Source organism: Camelina sativa, chromosome 8 (genome assembly GCF_000633955.1).
Source record: "Camelina sativa cultivar DH55 chromosome 8, Cs, whole genome shotgun sequence".
Taxonomy (NCBI): Eukaryota; Viridiplantae; Streptophyta; class Magnoliopsida; order Brassicales; family Brassicaceae; genus Camelina; species Camelina sativa.
In genome coordinates, this window is record NC_025692.1 from 1,606,070 (window position 1) to 1,630,606 (window position 24,537).

The 24,537-nt window shown below is 34.1% G+C and overlaps 3 protein-coding genes across 3 annotated transcripts in view; 2 read left to right on the forward strand and 1 right to left on the reverse strand.

Annotated features, from left to right (window-relative positions):
* Positions 1-1,146, forward strand: part of LOC104705562 (serine/threonine-protein kinase PBS1) — a 5,682-nt gene extending 4,536 nt beyond the window's left edge. Inside the window, exons 5-6 of the mRNA XM_010421579.2 lie at positions 62-396; positions 487-1,146. Coding sequence (XP_010419881.2) covers positions 62-396; positions 487-945 — 794 coding nt within the window. The 3' untranslated portion in view covers positions 946-1,146. The remainder of the gene's footprint in view (positions 1-61; positions 397-486) is intronic.
* On the reverse strand, positions 2,450-4,738 carry LOC104705563 (bidirectional sugar transporter SWEET15-like). The gene is made up of 6 exons (XM_010421580.2): positions 4,565-4,738; positions 3,903-3,939; positions 3,599-3,809; positions 3,342-3,506; positions 3,122-3,241; positions 2,450-3,020 (listed from the first exon to the last, which is right to left on the reverse strand). Exons 1-6 carry the CDS (start codon positions 4,614-4,616, stop codon positions 2,712-2,714), a joined length of 894 nt encoding a protein of 297 aa, XP_010419882.1. The 5' UTR covers positions 4,617-4,738; the 3' UTR covers positions 2,450-2,711.
* On the forward strand, positions 22,371-23,485 carry LOC104705564 (NAC domain-containing protein 83). Its single transcript, XM_010421581.2, has 3 exons — positions 22,371-22,645; positions 22,739-22,986; positions 23,074-23,485. The coding sequence occupies exons 1-3, from the start codon at positions 22,465-22,467 to the stop codon at positions 23,419-23,421; spliced, it is 777 nt and encodes a 258-aa protein (XP_010419883.1). The 5' UTR covers positions 22,371-22,464; the 3' UTR covers positions 23,422-23,485.

Consider the following 24,537-nt stretch of genomic DNA (forward strand, 5'->3'; position numbering starts at 1 on the left):
CCAGATCTTCCACCGGATAAGGAGGCCTTAGATTGGAACATGAGAATGAAGATAGCTGCTGGTGCGGCGAAAGGTTTGGAGTTCCTACATGATAAGGCAAACCCTCCGGTTATTTATAGAGATTTTAAGTCATCAAACATTTTACTCGATGAGGGTTTCCACCCGAAGCTTTCTGATTTTGGGCTTGCTAAACTTGGACCAACCGGAGACAAATCTCATGTCTCAACTAGAGTCATGGGCACTTATGGTTATTGTGCTCCCGAGTACGCAATGACTGGACAATTGACAGTAAAGTCAGATGTATACAGTTTTGGTGTTGTTTTTCTCGAGCTCATTACTGGTCGCAAAGCTATAGACAGCGAGATGCCTCATGGAGAACAGAACCTGGTGGCTTGGGTAAATAAATTCATCATTTTACATTCTCTAATGCAAAAAGTTTGGGGACTTTTTTGGTTTAATAGTTGAAAACATTTTGGTGTTTGATAGGCTCGCCCATTGTTCAACGACAGGCGAAAGTTCATAAAACTGGCGGATCCTAAGTTAAAGGGACGATTTCCTACGCGTGCACTGTACCAAGCTTTAGCTGTGGCTTCAATGTGCATCCAAGAGCAGGCGGCTACACGTCCGCTCATTGCAGATGTTGTCACTGCACTCTCCTATCTTGCAAACCAAGCTTATGATCCAAGCAAAGATGAAAGTAGGAGAAACAGAGATGAAAGAGGAGCGAGGTTAATAACAAGGAATGATGAAGGAGGTGGCTCGGGAAGTAAATTTGATTTAGAAGGTTCTGAGAAGGAAGATTCACCGAGAGAGACAGTTCGGATATTGAACCGAGATATCAATAGGGAGCGTGCGGTTGCAGAGGCTAAGATGTGGGGAGAGAGTCTGAGGGAGAAACGACGACAAAGTGAACAGGGAACTTCAGAGAGCAACAGCACCGGGTAGAAACCGGTTTGGGTCTTGACCCTTTTTTGTTCTTATTTCCCAAAACTCTCATTTATTGTCAAACATAGAAAACAAACAAAAACGTTGGGACCGCGAGTTGCTGTACATTATATATGTGATGTTGCAATATGGGCAAAAGGGGGACTCTTTTAATAACCAAAAAAAAAAAATACTCTAATTGAGATTCTCGAGAGTTGTGTAGATGTTGTTCATGTAAATTTTGTAGCTTTGCTATTTTGTGATTTGGGGTTTTTGACAGATAAGTTGCATGATGAGTCACATGTGGCGATGTTTACGTCTGATCGAAGATTTGAATTGCAAAGATCCAATGTTAAGTGTTTTCTAGACTCTTTCATGTGGTTCTGTTCTGTGGTGTGGCTCATGTCCACTATCGCGGAGTTTCGGACAACGTGGGTCACATGCCCTCGCAATCTGACAATTATTTTAAGGATAGGTATTCAGATTGTAAGATTTTGGTTTGGTCTTATCAAGTTTCTGTCGGGACTTTTTTTTTTTTTTTTTACTATTGACAATGTACTGTGTACTCTCTATTACATGGATTTCGGAATTTCCTTGGTGTATGACATTCTTTTGACTACTAGATACTCGGAGGATACTTTTACTCAAAAATTCTAAATTTTAAACATTTTGAGTAAGACTTTAATTAGAAAAGAGTTTTACACTTTTTTAGCCACCTTTAGAATTTGTTAGTAAGATTTTTAGTTGTTAGTCAACTAATATTATTTGTCTTTTTTTTTTTCAATCTAGAAACTACTAATTTTAGAATTTAATTATAACCTATCATATGTCGTCATGAATTATTTGTCGAAATTCGCTATAAATATGATTTTTTGTCAGATTATGTCCTTACCGTTTAAAATAAATAGTTAATAAAATTTTCTATTATTTTTACCAGTATATATATATATATATATATATACAAGTTATTTATGTTTCAGAGATATTTTTTTTTTTCTTGGTAAAAGTTTCAGGGATAATTGAATAGTAGTAAAAGACTATCTAATTTAGGGGTAATAAGACATATTGCATACGGTTATACCAATCCCGTTTCTTAATGAGCAAATAGTACGCATATAGTGATTGTCACTCTTTAGATGATGCAATTTTGCTTGGAAGTGTATGAACGTTTCACCTTTATATCTAAGGTTTGCTAGGATACGTTTTCATCAAAGCATTGGGACGTCTTGATTTTTTGTACTTCAACTTGATTTTTTTTTTTAATATAAACAAAAGTAAACCTTGTTATTTTAAAAAGATTTATCTGGATTTAACTGTAATATACTGGATGGGGGTATTGGTTAGATCAGAAACTTGTGTACATACTATTTCTTCCGACTCGTACGTTTCTATAAATCTATTAAATCTCAAAATCTTTAAACAGTACTATGTTGTCAGTGGTACAAGACCATTCGTTTTCTAATTGACGGAGACATCTTGAGACAAATGTAATCAATCATAAAAGGGTTGTCAACAGGCTTATTAGTAGGAGTAATCTAGTTTATTTAATCAAATTTTTTATGAGCACTAGTTACAACTTACACAAAGATGATAAGATATATTCAAATAAACGCAAAACTTTATGCAAGTAGTATATCATCGATAAGATACGAAACAAAAATGGAAATTAACAAACCGCCGATACAATTTGTTCCATTTGGCCGTCCCGACGTACGGAGCCGAGAGTAAGAGAGCGAAAGAGAAAAATATTGTTTGCTTCATTTTTTTCTTATTCACATATTGACACTTCAAACGGTTTCAGGACGAGTAGTCTCCACGTGGCTCTTGCCGTTTTCAATTGACGGCTCCTCCTCCTTCTCGTTAGTAACTTTGGACAGATCCTCATGATGAACAGCGTCAGAGAGTGGACCCACCGGTTCCGTCACAACTGGGTGCACTTCCGACACACCTAACGGACTCATCACGACAATACTCTTAAGTTGTTGTTCTGACAAATTAATCTTCTTTTCCATCTCTGGTTTCTCACTAGAGTTCCTGTAAACACCGTACAAAACCATTTGCAACATCCCTAGTACGAACCCCACCACGTTTGGAATCTGCAAAATCATCATAACCAAAAAAAAACGTCAGTAACCTCTTTTATTATATTTTTACCAAAAATGTGAAAATGTAGAAAACGGTAAAAATAAATGCTTACAGCAATGCATATGTCATGGAGGAATAAGCCATAAGCAAACCACATAACGGCGCTTATAGTGAGGAAGAAAGAAAGCGTGAAGGGCATGAACTCCACACTCTTTGTCTTTATTACACGAGCCTGTTCACAACAACAAAATTTAACAAAAACATTTTCTTCCAAAATAAAATTCTTATAGAAGAATTTTTTTAAAAATCAAATAGAATCAACGTTAGCTTACCACGATCATGAGAGGGGCAGCGAAAACAGAAACAGATATGGCAACGCAAATCCAGCCGAGGACAGAGACTTGGATGGTTGGAGTTCTAACAACGAAATGTGTAACCATTAGGATCATTGAGAAGAAGGCAACGTTGATCGCTATGAACAACTTCATAGCCGAGATCTGTCAAAACGCATAATAATGATCACTTAGTAAATATATTCGTAATTAAGCGGAATTAATCAAGGAGAAGGAGAAGAGGGGAATAAAGTTACCCTTTTGTCCCTGGTGGCGTAAGCGAAAAACATGGCGATGTAGATAGTCTCGACGACGCAGCCGAAGGAGTTAATGGTAATTAGGAGAAAAGCGTCTTGCTTAATCAATGCGTAGTAGAGCCATAGCATGCAGCTAAACAGCGACACTTGGTACGGTAGGGACTGGAAACTTTCCGTCGATTTTTTCTTGTATATTCTATAAAAAGTTGGCCTGAAATATATTTTTAAAAACATAAATCATCAGAATCATTCTCAAATTAACGATAAATTTTTTAAAAATTAAATAAGAATCGTATCTACGTACACTGGAGCGAGGAATACGAGGAAGGATATTGCGTTTCCTGAAATACCATAAAAAAAAAAATGTAGTCGATTTGTATAATTAAGAGGCTTCTAGTTTTGTGGAGACATAGTACATGAATCAGCCCGAGTACTCTAACTAACCTCAGCGGGGCAATTAAATTGTGCATTAACCACAATACACGTATCGAGTATGATAGACAACAATGCGTGACGATTTCAATTTAATTAATAGCTTACGTATTAATTTTTTTTTTGGGGTAATTTGAGCTTTTACCTAAGAATTAGAAGATCATTAAATAATGATTCCAAATGACTTAGTTTAGTAAATGAAGAAAAATCTTGAAACTTGTTAGGTTGGTCATGATGAACTGTCGATGATTTTAATTCATTTCTTAATTAGTAATTTTATGTCTTGTTTAGATCATAGTCATACAATGGAATCCTACACATAGTTTATAATATAATTGAAATCAGAAGCTTAGATGCGAAGTTGCAACATTATAGTTGATGTTGCAAATTCCTTCCGTTCAAATTACCGGTAGTTATATAAAATATAGTACATATTAACAATATAAAAGTAATAACAATATAAAAAGTAATAAAGAAGAACGAAAAGAGACGATACGATGAACAATTAATTAGGATTTGGCATGGAAACATTACCTAAGATGCCGAAGATAAAAGCGAGCAAATGGTGATCGATTATGACCGCCATTTTCTATAGAGATTGAGAAGCTTTTCTCGTTCGGAGATTTCTTAAGGGTCTCAAGTGTTTTTTTCTTTTTGAAACCCTAAAGCTCTCTCTCTCTCTCTAGAAGATACTTCTTTTTATTTCATGGAGGAAACTAAGGAGGCTCAGGTGGGTTTATATATAGCTCCAAAATAACCATAGTAGTAAAAAAAAAATGTGATTTTTATTTTTTTAGTTATTGAAGCGTGTAACGTGTTGAGTAGAATAAAAAAAACCAAAAATAAGAATCGAAAAGAGAAACGAACTCAGCCTGGTTGCATGACAAGTGGAGATATTAGTAGGTAGCGTTTGCATTTTATCATTCACTCAAGTTTTACTTCTCTCTTCCCCCAACTCGCATTCTCGCAATCTCAAACGCGCGTCACTCATATCTCTTTTAACGATTTCATTTCCTTCACGCCTTCTTTTAATTATAATCAGCTTTCAAAAATCACATTTAGTACCATAGTTTTGTAATTCATAGACGTTATAAGGAGTGCTCACGGTGAACCAAAAGACTACCCAACATCAACCAACATAAGAGAAATCATAATTGGATTACATTACGATTTGTATATTTTCATCAAAACTCATATTCATATTAGTTTCACATATGAATTATAGATGATCCAAAATATGAATATCCCACCTATCTATATATTTAATGTACACGATTAATATAAACCTCGTTCACAAATTTTTACTGCAATTGTAGGATTAATCATTGGCTACTGCTTTCAAATATGCTTACAATGAATTTAATATTTTTGTCTGTATTCTCGTTACATAAGTACACATATATGTGATGACGTGAATGAGAGGGTAAGATTTAAACTGGTTTTTGTAAAAGAGTCTAGGTGAGAATGATTAAAGCTAAAGATGTACGTGTTATGACTAGATTAAACCACTGCATTTATAGGTAAGCTAGCACAAAGTATGAAAGTAGTACGTAGTAGTACTAATCAAGATATTTATTTCGCAAAAATTGACACCGTTCTCTATAAAATGAATTAACCAAATTAGAAAGAAAAAAAAATAAAAAAGCATTCACAATCACATCTCCTGGACAGATTTCTCATTTCTTCTGACTTTTGTCCACAAGCACACGTTTTTTATTTCCTTGTACAAAGAGAAAACGTTAATGATCATGCATGTTTCTTAAAGCAAACAAATATACTCCACTCGTCAAAATAGAGCGTCGCGCGTGAGAGTATATTAGTATAATTAAGGCACTAAACAAAAAAAATAGTGATGCGTTACGACTTACGAGTGAGAGAGAGTTGTAATTAATAAGAATAGTAGGAATTAAAATGAAAAATTTGTGCAAATCACGTGACCTCTCCAAACGCTTCCACTTATAGCCGTTTCTTCTTTTAGGAGTTTGTAGAGACAGACACACGAGAACTATGCCACGTCATCAGTTGCTAACTAGGCAAACCCCTTTCGTGTTCTGTTTTTGCTAATTTGTTTCTCCTGATTTATTCCCTATTTTCAGGACTCATCGATCTTTATTTGAGGGGTTTAACAAATTAGTCCTTTTTACTGATTCCATTTACGTGAATCTTCTAACCGTTTTTCAAGAAAATAAGGATGCATGTATCTATAAAATTTTGGTAACTTTCTAGAGTAGTAAATATCCATCACTATGTAAAGATTGGTTGATTTTTTCTTCGGTTGTTTCAATATGTATGATGAAAGGAATCAGAATATATTGGGAAAAAGGGAAGAAAATACGAAACAATTCTCCATTTTCGAGGGTAAGTTAAAACAGATATTAAAAGTGGGAAGTAATGGACAAAAGAGGAGTGACGTGGTAGGCGAATAATAACAATGATCATGGGTTTGTTAAATCCTTTCTTGTTCTTATTCGCTATTTATTTCTCTCTCTCTCTTTTTATTTGATCCAAAAAATTAAAATTGTATGAGAGGTGCCACTTTTGTGGTTCTCCTTTACCTTAAATTTTCCGTCTCTAATTATTATTATTGAAACATTTTGGGTTTATCTTACAATTTTCTGAATGATTGGTGCCTAATTTTTTTGGTTCACCGTACGTTCCCATGCGGGGTTTTTGCAAATTTGCAAATCACGCATTCCCCTAACTTCTCTATACTATTTACTAGAATTATATATCTATATATGTATAATCTTGACATCTGTTTAGCATACATAAGAAAAATTAATTAAAGGACATGTATTACCTCAACGAAGAACTTAGGTATCACCGATTATGATTGCTTTTTCCATTTTATAAGTGAGTTTATTATGTGTATAGTATTTTGTTATATACAACTAATAGCGTTCGATATAGCAAGATACAGTTACCACACAACTTATATGTTAAAATATATGTACAGATGTGTCTGATCAGTTTTGTCAAAGACTTTTAAAGTTATTAACATTAGTTCTTCTTGTTTTCAGGTTAAAACTTTAAAGTTTAACATATGCTCATATCTCTATATGTATCAGAAAGATGTTACCTCGTTTATCATATTATAGGACATGATCTTTTTTTTGGTATGGATGATGTTCTAAATGCATTATATGGAAAATTAACCCGAAAACGTAAACCAAAATATTAATAACATCGAATGATCAAACCCCAATAATTCAAGCAGCTAGGTGACCCACATTGATATATGATGTATGCATATAAACCTGTGTGGCTGCCACATAAAGGAAAAATGACAATCATGTGGGTGAAATTAAACCTCCCCCGATTCTATCGTTTTCTGATTCCAATCGGTTTATACGAATCTAGCTTTACACAAACACACACATTCATTTAGCTATGCTACTTATACCTTTCAATGATAGAAACCTATCTATGATTTGTTCGCAAATTAATTAATGTTTACCAAATAAATACTACAATACCATTATATATATGATCGCTCTATCAAGCTATATTAGTCAGAATAAATGTTAGCAGAAGTTTAATACTAAACCATGAACGTAGGCTTGGTGTGGAGATAACGCAAATGACTCATTGTTCAAAATGATTGCTCAAATAATTTTAACCGTTATTCAAACCCATTAATAAGTTCTTACATTACACTCTTTAAATAACTAAAAATTCCGGAACAGACGTCTATTTACTTGGACCGGATATCAGATCATGTATATTACTAGTCTCTTTCCACCGCAAATTCATGATTTTGAATACTTTTTTTTTCTTCTGGCTACACCATTTAGTTAAATAGGTGGAGTCTAATTTACTCATTTTCATACATTAATCAAACTAAGAAACAATAAAAATATATTTTACAAACGCTTGAAAATGGTTGAAATCACTTTTACTTCTACATATGCATATGGCCAAAGTACTAAACTAGTAAACTGTTTATGACAGAAAGATACGAATCCACATATTACTTACGTAATCACTTCTACAGAAATTTCAATCATACATATAAATAATTAGTTTGCCAAAAAAAAATAAACATATAAATAATTAAAAGCATTCGAGGAAGAGAATTCTGATTTCTTAAAAAAACCTGTTAAATCTGAGTTATACAAAGTTCTAGTACATATAATTAGACTAATTTGCATGTACAGAGTATGCGATATGCCGTTTGCGTGCGTTATTAGTTTCTCTGTTTCTAAGTAACCAAACAACATATTTTGATAAAATTAATTATTTGCTAGAACATATTATAGCCATAAATGACATGAAGTGGATGAAATTCTTATTTTGTTTTCCTAAACGAATCGGTCTTTTGCCTCGAGGATAGATCAAAAACCCAAGATGTTTTGAAAATGGGTCTTTCAAATTAATAAAATAAATTAATGGTCGAGTTAATTAAATAAGAGGGGAATGAAAGTATATGACGATATAAATGAGAGCAAATAGTAAATTGGGGTAAGAAAGCTTACGTAAGTTGGTAATGATTGAATATACATTCTATCTCCTAAAACTCCTTTTTGTCCTTTTCATCAACTAATCATCCCTTCTTAAGAGAGTCAATCAAACAGACCCATTCTCAGGTTATACACTTGACAACGACCTCTTATCGGAGACCATCTTTTAATGGACATATATGTACATGTAATCAAATAACTAAAATTGCATTTAAGATACGTGAATAAAATATGTGTGATTGCAAATTTTCACTGTAGAAAACAAGCCGACCAATACGTAATGTTCGGCTGAGGTCTGGAAAGCCTCTGCGCTTAATGTCTACAAGGCTAAATTTTCAACTAATTGGCACACCATCATCTCTTCTGCTTGTCATGATTGGGGAGATTGAATCCAACGGTTTTTGGCTTACTATGTGCTGCAAACAACAGTATATACCCTTTGGCAGGAACGGAATAGGAGAAGGCATGGTGAGTCTCTTTGCGGCCTGCCTCACACCTCATTCACGCGATTGATAGACACATGAGAGACCAACTCTTATCTATTGGACTTATGGGGAATCGACAATATGAAACTGGACTGCAAGCTTGGTTTGCCACAAAAATTTAGTAGTTTTGTGTATTAAAGTTTGGTTTTTTTCAAAAACTCATAAGAAATATGCTGCACTAGTTGTATCAAAGTATTTTATTTCTTGAATATAATTTAACATTTATTCAAAAAAATAAATAAAATTGATGTTTTTGGGAAGTAACTACAGTGGTAAGAGAACAAGGTATATCTGTACGCTTAGGATGTACTCATTCAGCCTTTGGCACGTCTCATTTCTTTCATATGTTGTGAGTTTCGGCAATATTGTTCTCTAATATATGATGATCGAATCTTTCCAATTTCCCATTTCCCATTGGATGGATACTCTCCGCTACTTTTCGAGTTGTGTATGTATCACTAAAAAATCTGGTGAGAATTTTTATGCACCTACTATTTTCGTGGAGTTTCTAGCATTCCTTTCAGGAAATTATATTTGCATGAAATAATCTTGACCACTAAAAAAAAATTATTTCATTATCAAAACAACAAAAAATGAAATCAAAAGGTGGAGACTGGAGAGTCACGCTCAAGAGTCAAATATGGAAATGACTATACAGAAACAGAATTAGTGACTCAAAGTTTTAAGGCCCCAATAAACGTGGGGTTCTATAGATAATTTGATTACAACTTAATTCATATTTCATATGTTTCAGTTCAGACACAAAGAAATGTGGGTCAAATGGTCAGAAGATTCTACACGTAGCCATATAATTATTGTCTTCTGGATACTCCTAGAAGTACAAACATCTCATTCCAATTACCCCATCTCTACGCTTTTTTTTTGTTGTTGTTGTTACATTTAATTAGATTTTTTTTCGTTAATTTGTTTGTGTTTGCAAGTGCATATAGTGTATTTTTAATTAAAAATGCCAATAATATTTTGTTGCTTGCAGTATCATATTAAGTGCAATGTAAAAATGATATATTACTACATTTTTGGCAAACCTGATTTCTTTATCCGCGAAAAAGTTACAAATGGAAAACGAGCTACATATAGTATACAATGGACTGATGGGGTTGCTAGTCCTAGTTGATACGATTGGATATTTGTAGTTGTGAACGATTTATATGATTTGCAGAATACGTTTTTTTTTTCCGAACAAATCCCATATATTAAGTTTTCAGAAGATACTTTCTTCGAGAGAGCAGTTAGGTACCGATGAGCTTACATGGAAAAAACAGAAACCACGCGCTCTTGCACATTTCGCAAGCTTATCAGCACAAATATTTTTTCTCTCGGAGAATAAATATAATACTGAAGCTAGCAAATCTATCTCTGAAATGAATAAAATCCTTTAGTTCTGAGGAAAAGGTTGGCCAATCTTCGACATTAGACGTCATCGACAGAAAATCCAAGCAATTCGTAGCAAAAAGAGCTTTATCCAAGTCTAGGGCAAACAAACACCTCATAGCCCATACAAGTGTGTCCAACTCTGCATGTAAAGGTGATATGCTTCATCGCGATCCTTTTAGCCCCAAATGTAAGATTCTGTCACCAATAGACCCAATCCAACCGTGTCCACTCCTGTCGACCTCTGTATGCCAGGATCCATCGATAAATCAGACCATGGAATCTTGTGGGATTTGGATCGAAGGCATGCCCGCTCCTACCACCACTGGTGGTGTGTCTCTATTGTTTGCTCTTCTCCATACTGCTTCTTCTTGGGTAGCTTTCTCCAAAGTATCTTGTGGAGATTCAGAGCTATTTTCAAAAACTTTTTTATTTCTTGTCTTCCAAATGTACCACATCACCCAAGGGAACGTTCTCAAGTTCTGATCGAGTGCGCCAAGTCTCTGCCACGCCCATATAGATAGTCGAGGTTGCTATATAGGGAAGATGAAGGGAATACCATGGGTGGGAAGGGATTGTTGATAAAGCCCACACTTGCCGAGCTGGTGGACATTCAAATAGCATATGATTAATAGTTTCCTCCTCCGCTCCACATCTAGGACAATCCTTATTTCTACCAATATGGCGATAATGCAGGCGTTGACATGTTGCCACACACCCAGTCCTTATTTCGTGATGTTTTTAACTTCCATGCTTGCACCTTGAGTGTCGTAACACTAGGTCCCTGAGAAAGGGGGTCGCAAACAGGGCGAGAGATAGCTCTCGCGGCTTCATAGCCAGATCTAACGGTGTAGTTCCCAGATTTAGTCTGCGTCCAGGAATACCCATCTCTCGCAGCATTTAAACTTGGTTTGATCCCCAAAATAAGAGTAATTTCTTTTGGGGGAAATAGTTCCTGAAGACGTTCCATTTTCCATTTTTTTTGTATTGAAATCGATCAAGGTGTTAACACAAATCAAGGGATTTCTATTATTGGTTAATCCTTGAGGCGTTCGTGCTGGCGTGTCTGGGATCCAAGGTTCAGTCCAGATACACGTGTTGAACCCCGAGCTTATAGTCTTACGGATACCGTATGAGAGAACTTCTTTTGCTGCTAGCATACTTCTCCAGCCATATGAAGGCCGATTTGATACTTGTATCTCTAGAGGGCTACAGTATCTAAAATATCGTCCTTTGAGAACTCGGCTAAGGAGGGAATCTGGAAATCTTAACAACCTCCATAGCTGCTTTGCCAAAAGGGCAAGATTAAATTCTTCAAGTGTTTTGAATCCTAACCCATCTTCTGAAATTTGCGTGCACATTTGCTCCCATGAAATCCAATGTACTCCTTTGCTATCAGTTTTATTGCTCCACCAAAAATTTGCTATTGCACTTGTTAGTTTTGAGCAAATAGCTTTTGGTAAGAGAAAACATGACATTACATATGTCGGAATTGCTTGCGCCACTGATTTTATCAGGACTTCCTTACCTCCCTTGGAGAGGGATTTCGACGTCCATAAATTGACTCTTTTGTGAAGTTTATCCCTTATGAAAGCAAAAACTTGTGCCTTTGAGCCATGTATCTTTTCTGGGAGACCTAAGTAAGTTCCCATGCCTCCTTCTTGTGATATCCCAACAATAGTTTTGATCTCTTGTCGTATGTGGGTCGGGACCTCGGTACCAAACATGATAAAAGATTTAGAGAAGTTGATTTTTTGACCGGATGCCTCGCCATAGAGGCGGATTATATCGATAACTTCCTTACATTGTAGAGGGTCAGCTCTACAGAAGAATAGACTCTCATCCGCGAAAAGCAAGTGGGAGACTCATGGACTTGCATTCGAAATGCGTAAACCCTGAATCCTGCCCTCTTGTTCAGCATTTCTAAGCTGGGCGATCAGGGCTTCTGTACATAAGATGAAGAGGTATGGAGAAATAGGGTCTCATTGGCGAATCCCCGAGTTGGTCTAATCCTTCCCTTAGGTTCACCATTGATCAAAATGCGGTAAGAGATGGAAGTAATGCATTGCATTATCCATCCCACCCATTGTTGATCAAAGCCCTTTATTTCCATCAAGGCTCTTAGAAAATACCATTCTACCCTATCGTAGGCTTTGCTCATATCCGTCTTTATAGCCAAGATTTTTTTCCGGTTGGCCTGGTTGGAACGCAGAGCATGAAAGTTTTCTTGAGCAATAAGAATATTATCAGTGATTAGTCTTCATGCCACAAATTCAGATTGGGTCTCAGATATAAGCTCCGGTAAAAACCTTTTGAGACGTAAGCTGCAAATTTTCGAAATCACCTTATAGCACACATTACATAGGCTAATAGGGCGAAATTTTGACATTTCTCGAGGTCGTTCACCTTTCGGGATCAAACATATATTTGTTTCATTTAGCTTGCTATCAAAAATGCCTGAGCTAAGAAAATTCTTCACCATCTGAGTGAGATCAACTTTTGTGGTATCCCAAAATTTTTGGAAAAACAGTGCAGTCATACCATCCGGCCCCGGAGTTTTTCCGGGATTCAGGGAGAACAAAACTCGTTTAACTTCCTCTTCGAAGACCTCTGTCGTAAGATGCGCGTTTATATCTGGTGTAACCAGTGTTGGCACATCCTTAATGGCTATCGTAGGGTCGCTCGCATTTGAGGATGAGAAGAGATTACTGAAATACTCCACTGCAACTTTTTCTATTCCTTCTTCTGTATCAATCCAGACTCCTAGTTGATTAAGGATGCCAATGATCTTGTTCCTTGCTCTCCTTTGTTTTGTTGAAGCGTAGAAGAATTTTGTGTTATTATCTCCTTCTGCAAGCCACAATTCTCTGCTTTTTTGGTACCAATATGCTTCCTCTTCCCTATACGCCTCACAAAGCCGCCATTTTAGGTTGAGGAGAGTTTTTGACGATGCCTGATCATCACCATAAGTTTCGTCGATCTTGTCTTGAAGCTCCTTGATCATTTTTTCCGAATTTGTTTGATTATTTTTCTTCCAAATGGAGATAGCTCTCTTGCAATTCTTGATTTTTTCATGATGGTTCTTGCCATCGAGGTCTCATTATCACCCCAACCATCTAACACTGCCTCCTTTAGGCCAAGCTTGTCTATCCACCTTTTGTCAAACATGAAGGTTTTCACAGATTTTTTTGGACGTGATTGAATTGCTGCAAGGAGTGGACGATGGTCCGAGCCCCACATCTTCATATACTCCACATTAGTGTGGGAAAAGATATTGTACCATTTTTCGTTTCCCATGGCTCTATCTAGTCGACAACGAATCTTGTCGTTTGATCGATGACCAATCTAGGAAAATTGATTACCTTGATAAGGGAAATCGATTAAACCACATGCATCAATCATCGCTCTAAACGGTAGAAAGGATGATTCCAATCTTTTCTTTCCTCCTCTCTTTTCATGGTGGAGAAGTGGAAGAATGTACCCAAAATACAATTTCAAGATTGATGCAATGAACGTGTTTACACATCTCATAGTTTCTTTTTCAAGTAAAGGCAATGGCAGGTTTGTGCTTTTTAGACTTTTATGTGACGTGGCAATACGTGGCCCCCCTTTTCGTTCTTATTTTGTGTTTTTCTTTCGTGGACGTATTTGTTTTCCTTACTTTTAATTCCAACTAGCTAATTAATTATTTAATTGTTGTCAATTCAATTCATTGAGCATGCAATGAGCTAGACAAATAATTCACATTACACTCATGCATGAAACCTAAAAGTATCTAGACACACGTAACGTTAAAAAAGAAAAGAAAACAGACAACATCAATACGTTGTTAAATAAATTGCGCGGTTTAAATAACTATGCAAACATACGGAGCTTTACTCTTAAAAAAGCAATCAAGAGTTTTATTTAATTACCTTACAAGAAAAAATGTCACACACGACTTCAAGTTAATATGTTTACCGATATCAATAAAATTCGAAAATAAGATAAAACACCAGCTAAAGAAATGTGCAAAACTACAAGCAAAGCAACATGTGGCTCTTGGATTTGCATGGCTCAGATAAAGTCATTAATTAAGTAATGATCTAGCGTTAGCAAGCAAAGTTAATGACATATTTATTAATAACGAATGAGCATTTAATTTGTCTCTGTTGCATTTTTATTCGGAAAGAGGAGACATATGTCACGTACTAAACATATAAATTCAAAGATGCATGAACGTTTTCTATCAAAATAAAGAGTATTTTTTAATTTGCATAGATATTTCCAGTATTTGGTTTGATCTTACTTCTTGCTTCCTTCAAATATATTCCCGGTTGGTTCTATTTGGCTGCCAAAATGCAAGTATGCATATATGATAACGTATTATCTTCCCAAAAAAAAAATTCTATAGATAATCATCGACTTGATCAATCACAAATTTTCCGAGGGTATAACTAAATGAATGATTGGCGTGGCGATAAGGTAAGAATTGTGGGACGACATATAAACCCATACGACATGGACCACATAAACTTTATGTTTATCTGTTCAAATTGTTTTGAAATGATGAGCTGGCTGCATTTTTTCCCAAGTTAGTGTTCATCGAATATATTTCTACAAATCTGTACAGAGAAAACTAGCCTATATAAAATACATCCAACCATCTCAATTAAGAAACTTTTATGTTGTTAGTTATGTACATTAACTCGGACCACCCTACAATGGATTAGGGACACGGCATCGTCATTAAAAATAGCTATTGACACACAAACAAAAATGTACAATTAGTTAAGGGCAGCAATTGGGAAAGTCACTATAGAAAAATAATTAGATTTTTCTACCCATTTGCAACATTAAAAAGTTCAAAGTCGACAGAAGATATCAAACTTTCAAGCAAACAGAGAATAACTCGGAATGACGTTTATGTCTAAATCATATATATGCTTCAGTGCTTCTATAGAAGTATTCACGTATATATCGTTCGATTGCTTGATCCTTTAAATTCGTTTCATCTATCCATCTTATCCCGGCTTTCTAAATTTTCTTCGCTTTTGAGTTTTAGTAGTTTTTGTATATATTCAAGCGTTTTTCTAGTTAAAGCTATGTAGTCTCAAGTCAAAGTCAATTGGTAATGTGAACCTGCCTAGTGCCTAGCTCTTTCGCTACTAGTAAAAACATCAAACTTATGTAATTATTGTCATCGTAAATAACGTGATAGACCAAACGACATCTTTTTTTTTTTTTTTTTCTCATTCTATTCAACTAAAAACAAACTTTCTTTATAAAAAAAACTTTATTTATGTTTTCGTCTATCCCTAAATTGTATAATGCGCCTACAGGCTACAGGTACAGGAAAGAGCTGAAAAGTTGGCAGCCTCGCTTTTATTATGACGGATAGAGCCCAATAACTCATAATGGGCCTGCATCGCTTGACTTAAAAGTATTCTCAAATCTTTAATCATGAATCCACCCTAGCTGAGGGAAAAGGATTCATACTCAACTGTATTTCTCAAACAGGCCCAAGCTAAACTACACGGCCTATGGCCTCAAAACATAATCTAAAATCCAAACCAAAATAGACATCGAAAGTAGTTTTATTTTTAGTTTGGTAATTTGACTCTCAAACCGAAGAAAGCCAACCCAAACCAAATTCAAGTATAAGTATTTGTCTTAATTCTTAAAATTTTCTTCAATTGAAGCAGGCCCAAAACCGAAAGAAAACCAAACCAAAATGTGAATCTCTAATGAGAATATATATCATCTCTAGTGTAATTTGTCTTTCTTCTTTTTGAGATTTGAGAGATAAAAAAAGGTAAAAGGTAGAAAAGAGAGAGGAAGATTAAAGTTTAACCTTTAACTGGCTGGAATTTGTGTCTTTCAAGTTTGGAATAAGCATCAAAGAAACAACTTCTTTTTTCTTCTAAAAAGCACAACTATTTTCTCTTTCCCGCAAAAAAAAAAAAGAGAAAGTTGGCACACGGATTGGTAGCATCACACGTGAGAGAATAGGAACAAAAACATCTTTTTATAAGTTTTTTAAGTAGTACAGTCACATGCCATAAAAAGCCATACAATGTTCAAAGTACTCCACACCAAAAAAAAATATATGAAAAGCAAACAATTAAAACAAACTATTTCAAAAGTAATTAAAAGAAAAGAAACTTCATTCTTCAGGTTTCTTCACCTAAAAGGATTCGTCTTTCTTTTTGTTGGTTTTCTCCAACTTCCAAGCTCACACACACATAATAGTATGACATAAGCAGCTGCTGTACCTTTGCTGTGTATTTTTAGGTTTCGTACAGCCAAGAAAATTACCCACACGTCTCTTAAAAAAGGATTGCGAAAACATCTATTCAAGAAAAAAAAGAAAAAAAAGAAAAACATGAAGAGTTGTCCTCAATAATACTTAAATGCATTTTTGTGAATTACATTTTTCGATATTTTTGGTTTAGTCCATATGACAATCATACTTTCTGACATTATATACTACACTCCTATGCTTACATATATATATTTTTTTTCAAAATTAAAATCTAGGATAACTAAAGAGAGATTTGAAAGCACTTTAAGACTTTTCCTTTTTTTTTCTTGCTAGAAAAGCATTTTGACAACCTACAATACATGTATTAAAATTCCAGGATTTTTAAATAAAAGTTTCTTTATCAAAGGAGGTATGCAACTTTGAGGTTGACAAAGTGTAGCTTCAAAATGAAGAAACTGATATCATTTAGATAGAATAAAAGCAAAAGCTAGCGCCTCCTTAATACATTAAAATATGTAGAAAATAATTTGCAGTCAACTTCGATATCGATTATGAGTGATGACTTTGAATTTTCATTATATTTATTTAGTTTGTCGACAAAAAAAATCTATTTATTTATTTGATTCTAGAAACACAAATGCTTTCATCCGATGAGCAAAAATATTTCAACATTTTATATGATATGCATTTTTCCCAATATTATATGTTACTTGATTTTAAGTTTAGATGGTCACTAATGCAAAACACTAGATTATAGTCTATTTATGACAAAAGAAGAAAAAAAAAAAGATGCTGAGGAATATTTAAAAGATAATTTCAAAAATCAACTTTTGAAAAGATTAAAATGTTAACTCTGTATGGTTTCAAATGGTTTATTAACTTAAGTACTTAAACAACAGAAATCTTATGGACCATTATCTTAAATATTGTCATTTCTCCTAATATTCTTCAAACAATTCACATGGTTACAGTTTGAACACATAGATAGACGTTATATTGGATTGGTCATAAATGGCATATGATTGCTTGTACGTGATTTTATGCAAGCTTGAGAAATCATTACATATATTATTATTTTATTTGGATTTCTGAACAAAGTAGGAAACCTTCCAAACTGGGCCGGCAAATTAAATGTATACGATCATTATCATTCCTTCGAAAAGTAGTACTAGTTTAGGAAGGGATGGGAGTATAAAATTTTATCTACTAAGACGTATATTGTTTATTATTTATAACTATGGAGGATCTAGTAGCTCGATAAAACACCAGGTAGATTCATGGAACGATTAAAATTTCGTAATATAAGTTTGAGAGCTAGCTTTTCAATATAAAGATAATTTTTTTTTCCAAAGTTTTCTTCTATTGTCTATAATTTTTTTTTTCTAATAGTTCAAACAGACAAAAAGTTGGTAAGTAAAAATAAAAATCCAACAAATATAAAACAACAATTTTCCAAAGTTTACATAAAAGAAAAGTGATTTAACTCAAAACGTATATATATGGAGATCCAACCCTCAAGGTCTCATATCTATTAGAAAATTGTGGTGAGGAGTGAGGACGAAACAATGAAACCTCAAAATTTAATTATAACTTTTTAAGCATATTTGTTGGATTCAAACTCATGTAGTTATAGTAGCATCCTTTTGACGTTTCTCACTTTCTATCCAACATCCCCACGCAAACTCCGTTGACGCTCTCACACGCATTTATCATATTACACATTTATTACGACTATATATACGGTATATCACATTTATTCCGTTACACATTTAAACTACAGAGGATATTTTAAGTATTACAAATTAGAGGAATAATAAAAATAAAATAGTAAGGAGAAGAAAAAAAAAACGGAGCCGCAATATAAACCTTACGAAACCCCTTATTTGATATTCTCAATTTAGAACGTAGATGACTAAGTCGCAAGTGGGGTGCGTGTGCCTGGTTTTTCTTTTTGCTTGTGGGAATACCTTATCTACTTTTTCTCCCCTAAATTTCATTCTTTTCTTACTGTAAAAACATAAAAATAAACATGGAACAAGCCATATAATTAACTTCTTTCATCTTTATTTTCAGTTTACTGTAACTCCCTTCGATTGAACAGAGTCATTTTTTGGGAGAGAACAGAAATGGTTAGGAGGTTAGATAATTAGGTTGAGTCTCTGAGACTCAATCACTAGAGACTTCTTTGTTCGTTATGTAACATTATACATATTATAAAATTGTATTTTAAATCAATCATTCGAATAGATTTTAGATGATTTTGCCAATAAAATAGGTCGTTGAAAATATAAGAGGGTAGTTTTGTCATTTTTGAAAAGGACCATTCATTGAATGTGATTAGAAAAATTGAGACAAAGAAGATTTGGGAAATCGGTTGAGAGTGAGAGATCGTGTATATAGAGAGATAGATGGTTTGGTTGCATTGCATTTTGTGTGTCTCCGATACTTTTAATCCGACGTGTGAGGCTGTCGTTTTGGAAGCATGTAGGACCCTTCCTTCTTTTATTCCCTTCATCCACCCCTCTGTCTTTATTTACCCTACTGCTGCCCATCATCATACAACAAAATGTATCCTTGTTAGAATTCATTTGTAAATATCCGTATCGGGTTTTAACGATTTATGAAACTGTTAATAGATTAGTCTGTTTTGCCCGCAACATCTATTCAAAGTTTGTATATATTGTAAAACCAAGAACAACAACATGCATAAGTATAAATAATTTTTTTAATACCCTCGTGAATTTCATATCATATTGGTCATTGGATCGTCGAAAACGACAGGTAGTACAAGGCTATAAATGTTATAGTATTCAAGTAAAACTAAAAGAGTGGAAGTTATCGTTTAAATATATAACAGCGACGAAGGTATCCTTAATAACCCCATGATATACTATTTAAATGTTATATGTATTTGTTAATCCTTGGTCTCAATAGAGAGGTAACTTGTAGTGTATCGATATATATATAGTGATTATTATTATACCGACAATAACGTCACGCCTTTGGTATTTTAAAGATAACATATATTTGGACGAAATCGATCATTTTTATTGATTTAGCAATAAAGAAAAATTTCATGTGATCTATACAAACAGGAAGGTTGACAACGGGATTGGAGGAACTTACAGCACACTGTCATCTTCACGGACCCCTTGACATTGATTTTTTTCTTTTTCTTTCTATATATATATTTACATGAATTAGTTTTGATTATTGTACTGCATTTATATAAGTTATTTTGGTTGCCGGTTCTTGATTTCTATCTCATATACTACGTACATGTATATATTATATAAGGATATTGTTGTCTCACTGGTCTGTATATAAGCAGAGCATGGTCCATACATAATTTAATTATCAAGTTGGTGCTTGAATCTATTATATACGTAGATGTATTTTGTTCTTTCACATGTAAGAAACCATTGACTTGTTTTGGATGTTTCAGAGGGTTAATCAAATACTCAAAGAGTTCCATAATTTCTTCTTTTGGTGGTGGGTTGAGTTGTCAATATTAATTAATAAGATTGATAAATCAATTCCTTAGCCAAGGGGCATATGCTTTAATAGTATTCAATTATGTAAAACTCTTTTAAGACTATAAAATATGTTTATGTACGATATACTTATAATTATTAAACTTTGATAAAATAAGCGCACCCACTCCATAAAATGGAATAACAAAACCAAGTGATTCATAATCATTTGCTAACTTTTTCTGTAAATAATAAAACATATCTTATTATATATATATATACATATATATATATATATATAACGAAAAGGCAATAAAATATAGTTGCGTTACTTAGTGAAGAACACTAACCACAAATTCCAATCCCCACAACTACACGAGGGGGTAAGCACTTAGAAGGATAATGGAGCAAATGTATCTGATATATTGCGTGCCTATTGGCCATTTCACATGATTTACTCTCCTTATCCGTCCTTACAACTGTACATATGCATGTACATGTATGATGTATACAACCCACAGTCACGCCCATTTATTTTCATTTCCTAAACAAACATTTTTATTAACCGATTTTTCAATTTAAAATTTCATATTAATGTTGCAGGGTATTATTATTGATCATACTTGATAAGTCAGAGCAGTCGGCTCCATCAAAGAAGTATCGAATTTGTTGATTGGTGTGACCATTTATCTCTTACAACAAATTGTAATTAATATATATGATGCCGAGTGATATCGTCGCTACATTTTAGTCTCAAACAGTGAATATGTTGTGAGTTTTGGGGGAACACCAATCCTAGCTCATGAAGTCACCATGGACCTTTTTCTTTTTTGTTTCAAGCGGCGGTGGTGTTTCTAGGGTCATATTCAAATAGACTTCTCGTTCATATTCCAACATGTTTCCCATGGCCACTCTTTGCATTTTCGAATTGCATTATATAATAATAATACCATTTGTTCCCAATGCTTTTATATACCCTAGTCATTGCGAATTTTCCAGATATACCAAATCAGCTAAGAAAGAAAAATAGACAAGCTCTCTTCTTCTCTCGAAGACAGAAGATTGTAAAACAAATAACCTACGTTCGTAACTATTGAAGGTGACGAAAAAATATGTGGGATTAAAGTGGTATCGTCAACAAAACTCAACATTAAAATACCGTATGGCATCAAACTAAATGTTGTTTTTTTTCTTTTTTTTTCCAATGTAATCCCGACAAAGCATTACAACAAAAATAACAAAAAAATTGGATGTTTCCAAAAATAATTCAAACAGAAATATACTTTTGGTCCCTTGTAAACTGAAAATTCACAATATAACCGTAGTAGAACCAAATTTTGTGAACTGCGCATGCCAACGGTAACTATCCTCTTCTCTTCTCTTCTCTTTTCTTGAATATTATATGATTGTAATTAAATATTTGGATCATATTGGAGTTGCCTGTAACGTGTTGAACATAGTTTAAAACATAATCGTGGTTCGAGAAGCCATGTCAAAACCAAAATATATGTGGACTTTCAATTTTAAAATTGGAATCTTAAAAAAAGGGGTATATATGTCAATGCAAAACGGCAGAGGGCGAGCTTCCGGCTGTCAGCATGACGTAAGCTGACTTCAGCATCACCGCTTTAGCGGCGATCGTCCGCAACGGACCATGCCTTTACACTTACAAACTTCTCCGGCTCTCTCAAACTCAAAACCCCACTACGTGTAAATGACGATAATACCCTTGGATCTATCTATAAAATACCCCCAAAAGAAAATGATCTAAATCCTAAACTTAATAATACTTCAAAGCAAATTGGAGAATGGGCAACTTAGGTTGGCTAATGTTTGTAGTGAAAATATATAAAATAACCTCCACGTTGTTTTTTGTTTGAGTGTGTGATTAAGCTATAGTTTCTTAAAACGATTTTTCTTAAAAAAAAGGAAACGGAGCTGTTGTAGTCTTTTTCATTTGTATATACAATTATTTAAGGTAAAATAAAAAAATAAAAAAAAATGTTTGAAGAGTTTACACTTTACATATCAAAAAAGAACAAAAGAAGAGGAGGTAGATACCGACTAAAAATAATAGTTGGGAAGACATAAAAATATAAGTAATGAAAAAAATTATTAACAAAAAGAAGAAAAGATAGATTTATGAAAATGGCGTCAAAAGGAGAGAGAGAAGAAGAAGGAGATTGAGTATGGTTTACGCCAAAACCAAAAAAAATAAAATAATAAAAATAAATTAAAAAAGAAAAGGAGTTGTTCGTATCGTCTTCTACCTTATAAAAACCACACCTTCCTTGTTTCCCTCTTCCTACCCCGCAGCACTCTCTTTCTTCTTCTTTCTTCATTCTTCATTCTCTGTTTCTCTTTCTCCTTGTTTGGAACCATGGACAATGTTAAACTGGTTAAGAATGGAGTTCTAAGATTGCCACCTGGATTCAGATTTCATCCTACTGATGAAGAACTTGTTGTTCAGTACCTTAAGAAGAAAGTTTCTTCTTCTCCTTTGCCAGCTTCTATCATCCCTGAGTTTGATGTTTGCAGAGCTGATCCTTGGGATTTACCTGGTTAGCCTTCTTTTTCTTTTGCTATAATTACTTCTTTCAATCTTGAGTTTCGAACCTGTGACCTTTTAGACTCACAAGACTATATGATCACAGGTAATTTGAACAAGGAGAGGTACTTTTTTAGCACAAGAGAAGCCAAGTACCCAAATGGGAACCGGTCCAACCGAGCAACCGGGTCTGGTTATTGGAAAGCTACCGGTATTGATAAACGGGTTGTGACCTCTAGAGGAAATCAAATCGTTGGTTTGAAGAAAACTCTTGTTTTTTACAAAGGCAAACCACCTCATGGCTCTAGAACCGATTGGATCATGCACGAATACCGCCTCTCTTCTTCTCCTCCGGTACATATTCTCTCTCTCACTCTTTCAATTTCCGGTTTAATCTCCACCACTAAATTTTTATATTCTATTTCCTTTTTTTTTTTGTAGAGTTGTATGGGTCCAACTCAAAACTGGGTTCTCTGCCGTATCTTCTTGAAGAAAAGAGCCGGTAACAAGAACGACGACGACGACGGTGATAGCCGGAATCTTAGATATAATAATAATAACACTAATGACCAAATTGATATAATTACAAGAACAGAACAAACAGATGATAAAACGAAACCAATCTTCTTCGATTTCATGAGAAAAGAAAGGACAACAGATTTGAACCTTATGCCTAGCTCTCCTTCTTCAGACCATGCTTCAAGTGGAGTCACGACGGAGATCTTCTCTTCTTCTTCTTCTTCCGATGAAGAGACCAGTAGTTGCAATAGTTTCAGAAGAAATCTTTAATTTAATTTTTAATGTTGACTATCCTTTTTTTAAATAATTAAGTTTCATAATAATTTTATATTAATACGACTCTTCTTTCCCTTTTTTATTCCAGTTTTTTTTTTTTTTTTTTTACTTGAAAACGAATCTTTGTCCTTTCTTTTTTTTCGTTTCGTATTTCTATTTCAATATGTTTTCGTGAAACTAGTTGCAATTTCATCTGAGTTAATTAACCACCCTTTTCAAGAAAGAGTGTTTAACTTTTTTATTTCTCTACCAAAAAATTTCAGTTCTTCTCCCAACGGTCCACTTATTGCAATAAACATATGTTTATAAGTCATTGCACAAATTTAGAGTATAATCTTTATTTGGAGATGCTACCACAAACGGAATAATATCGTATATTTTATTTTGAATAAAAATAAGGAGTAGCTTAGTTCTACACGTTCGTTTGGGTTTTCTCTCCATGACATGACATAACCCCATGCCGGAATTATCAAAGAGTATTCAAACCAGAAAATGATAATAATCTTGTTATTATTAATATAAAGGTATCGTATTATTAATTACTAAAAAGGAAATTATTATTTCCTCTTTGCACGTGACTGTGAAAATACTTATTAAACTTATACTTACTTATTTAGCTGTATTTATGCAGTTGTGTGTGTCTATATGATTACAAATATGCATGGAGGATTACAACTAAAAAGGGTTATAATGGCACGGAGAGGCTGTCAAAGAGGAGAGCTTTTTTGTCAAAAGTGCAGAAAACGTAATAAGAGTGTGATGATTAGTTATCTCTTTTAAATGTCAAAAAGGTCATAATTATTCGGTGGAAACAACACAATTATAAAAATTTACACATTTCAAACAGAAAATCTTATGAAAGAAAAAGAAAAAGAAAACTATTCATGTTTCACAATGATGTGATCTGATTTCAAATAAGGTCCCCACTATAAATGCCAAGTTAACATTTAATCTTCCCTAACTTGTAAGTCACTTTTTTTTTTGGGGGTGGGGGGTTCCTTATATTTTTCTAAAGAACCATGTAGTATGTATATGAGCGTAATATAAGTGATAACATTTTGAGCTCAAAAGGATGTATTTGTAAAATGAAACAATGAAGATAAATACAAG

What these genes read in the sequence shown, in the direction of transcription:
- LOC104705563 (XM_010421580.2), bottom strand. Translation starts at nt 4,616, where the DNA reads ATGGCGGTCATAATCGATCACCATTTGCTCGCTTTTATCTTCGGCATC. An exon ending in CTCGTATTCCTCGCTCCAGT is followed by an intron (nt 3,810 to 3,902) that starts GTACGTAGATAC and finishes AATATATTTCAG; the next exon opens with GCCAACTTTTTATAGAATAT. An exon ending in CTGCCCCTCTCATGATCGTG is followed by an intron (nt 3,242 to 3,341) that starts GTAAGCTAACGT and finishes TGTTGTGAACAG; the next exon opens with GCTCGTGTAATAAAGACAAA.
- LOC104705564 (XM_010421581.2), top strand. Translation starts at nt 22,465, where the DNA reads ATGGACAATGTTAAACTGGTTAAGAATGGAGTTCTAAGATTGCCACCT. An exon ending in TGATCCTTGGGATTTACCTG is followed by an intron (nt 22,646 to 22,738) that starts GTTAGCCTTCTT and finishes ATATGATCACAG; the next exon opens with GTAATTTGAACAAGGAGAGG. An exon ending in GCCTCTCTTCTTCTCCTCCG is followed by an intron (nt 22,987 to 23,073) that starts GTACATATTCTC and finishes TTTTTTTTGTAG; the next exon opens with AGTTGTATGGGTCCAACTCA.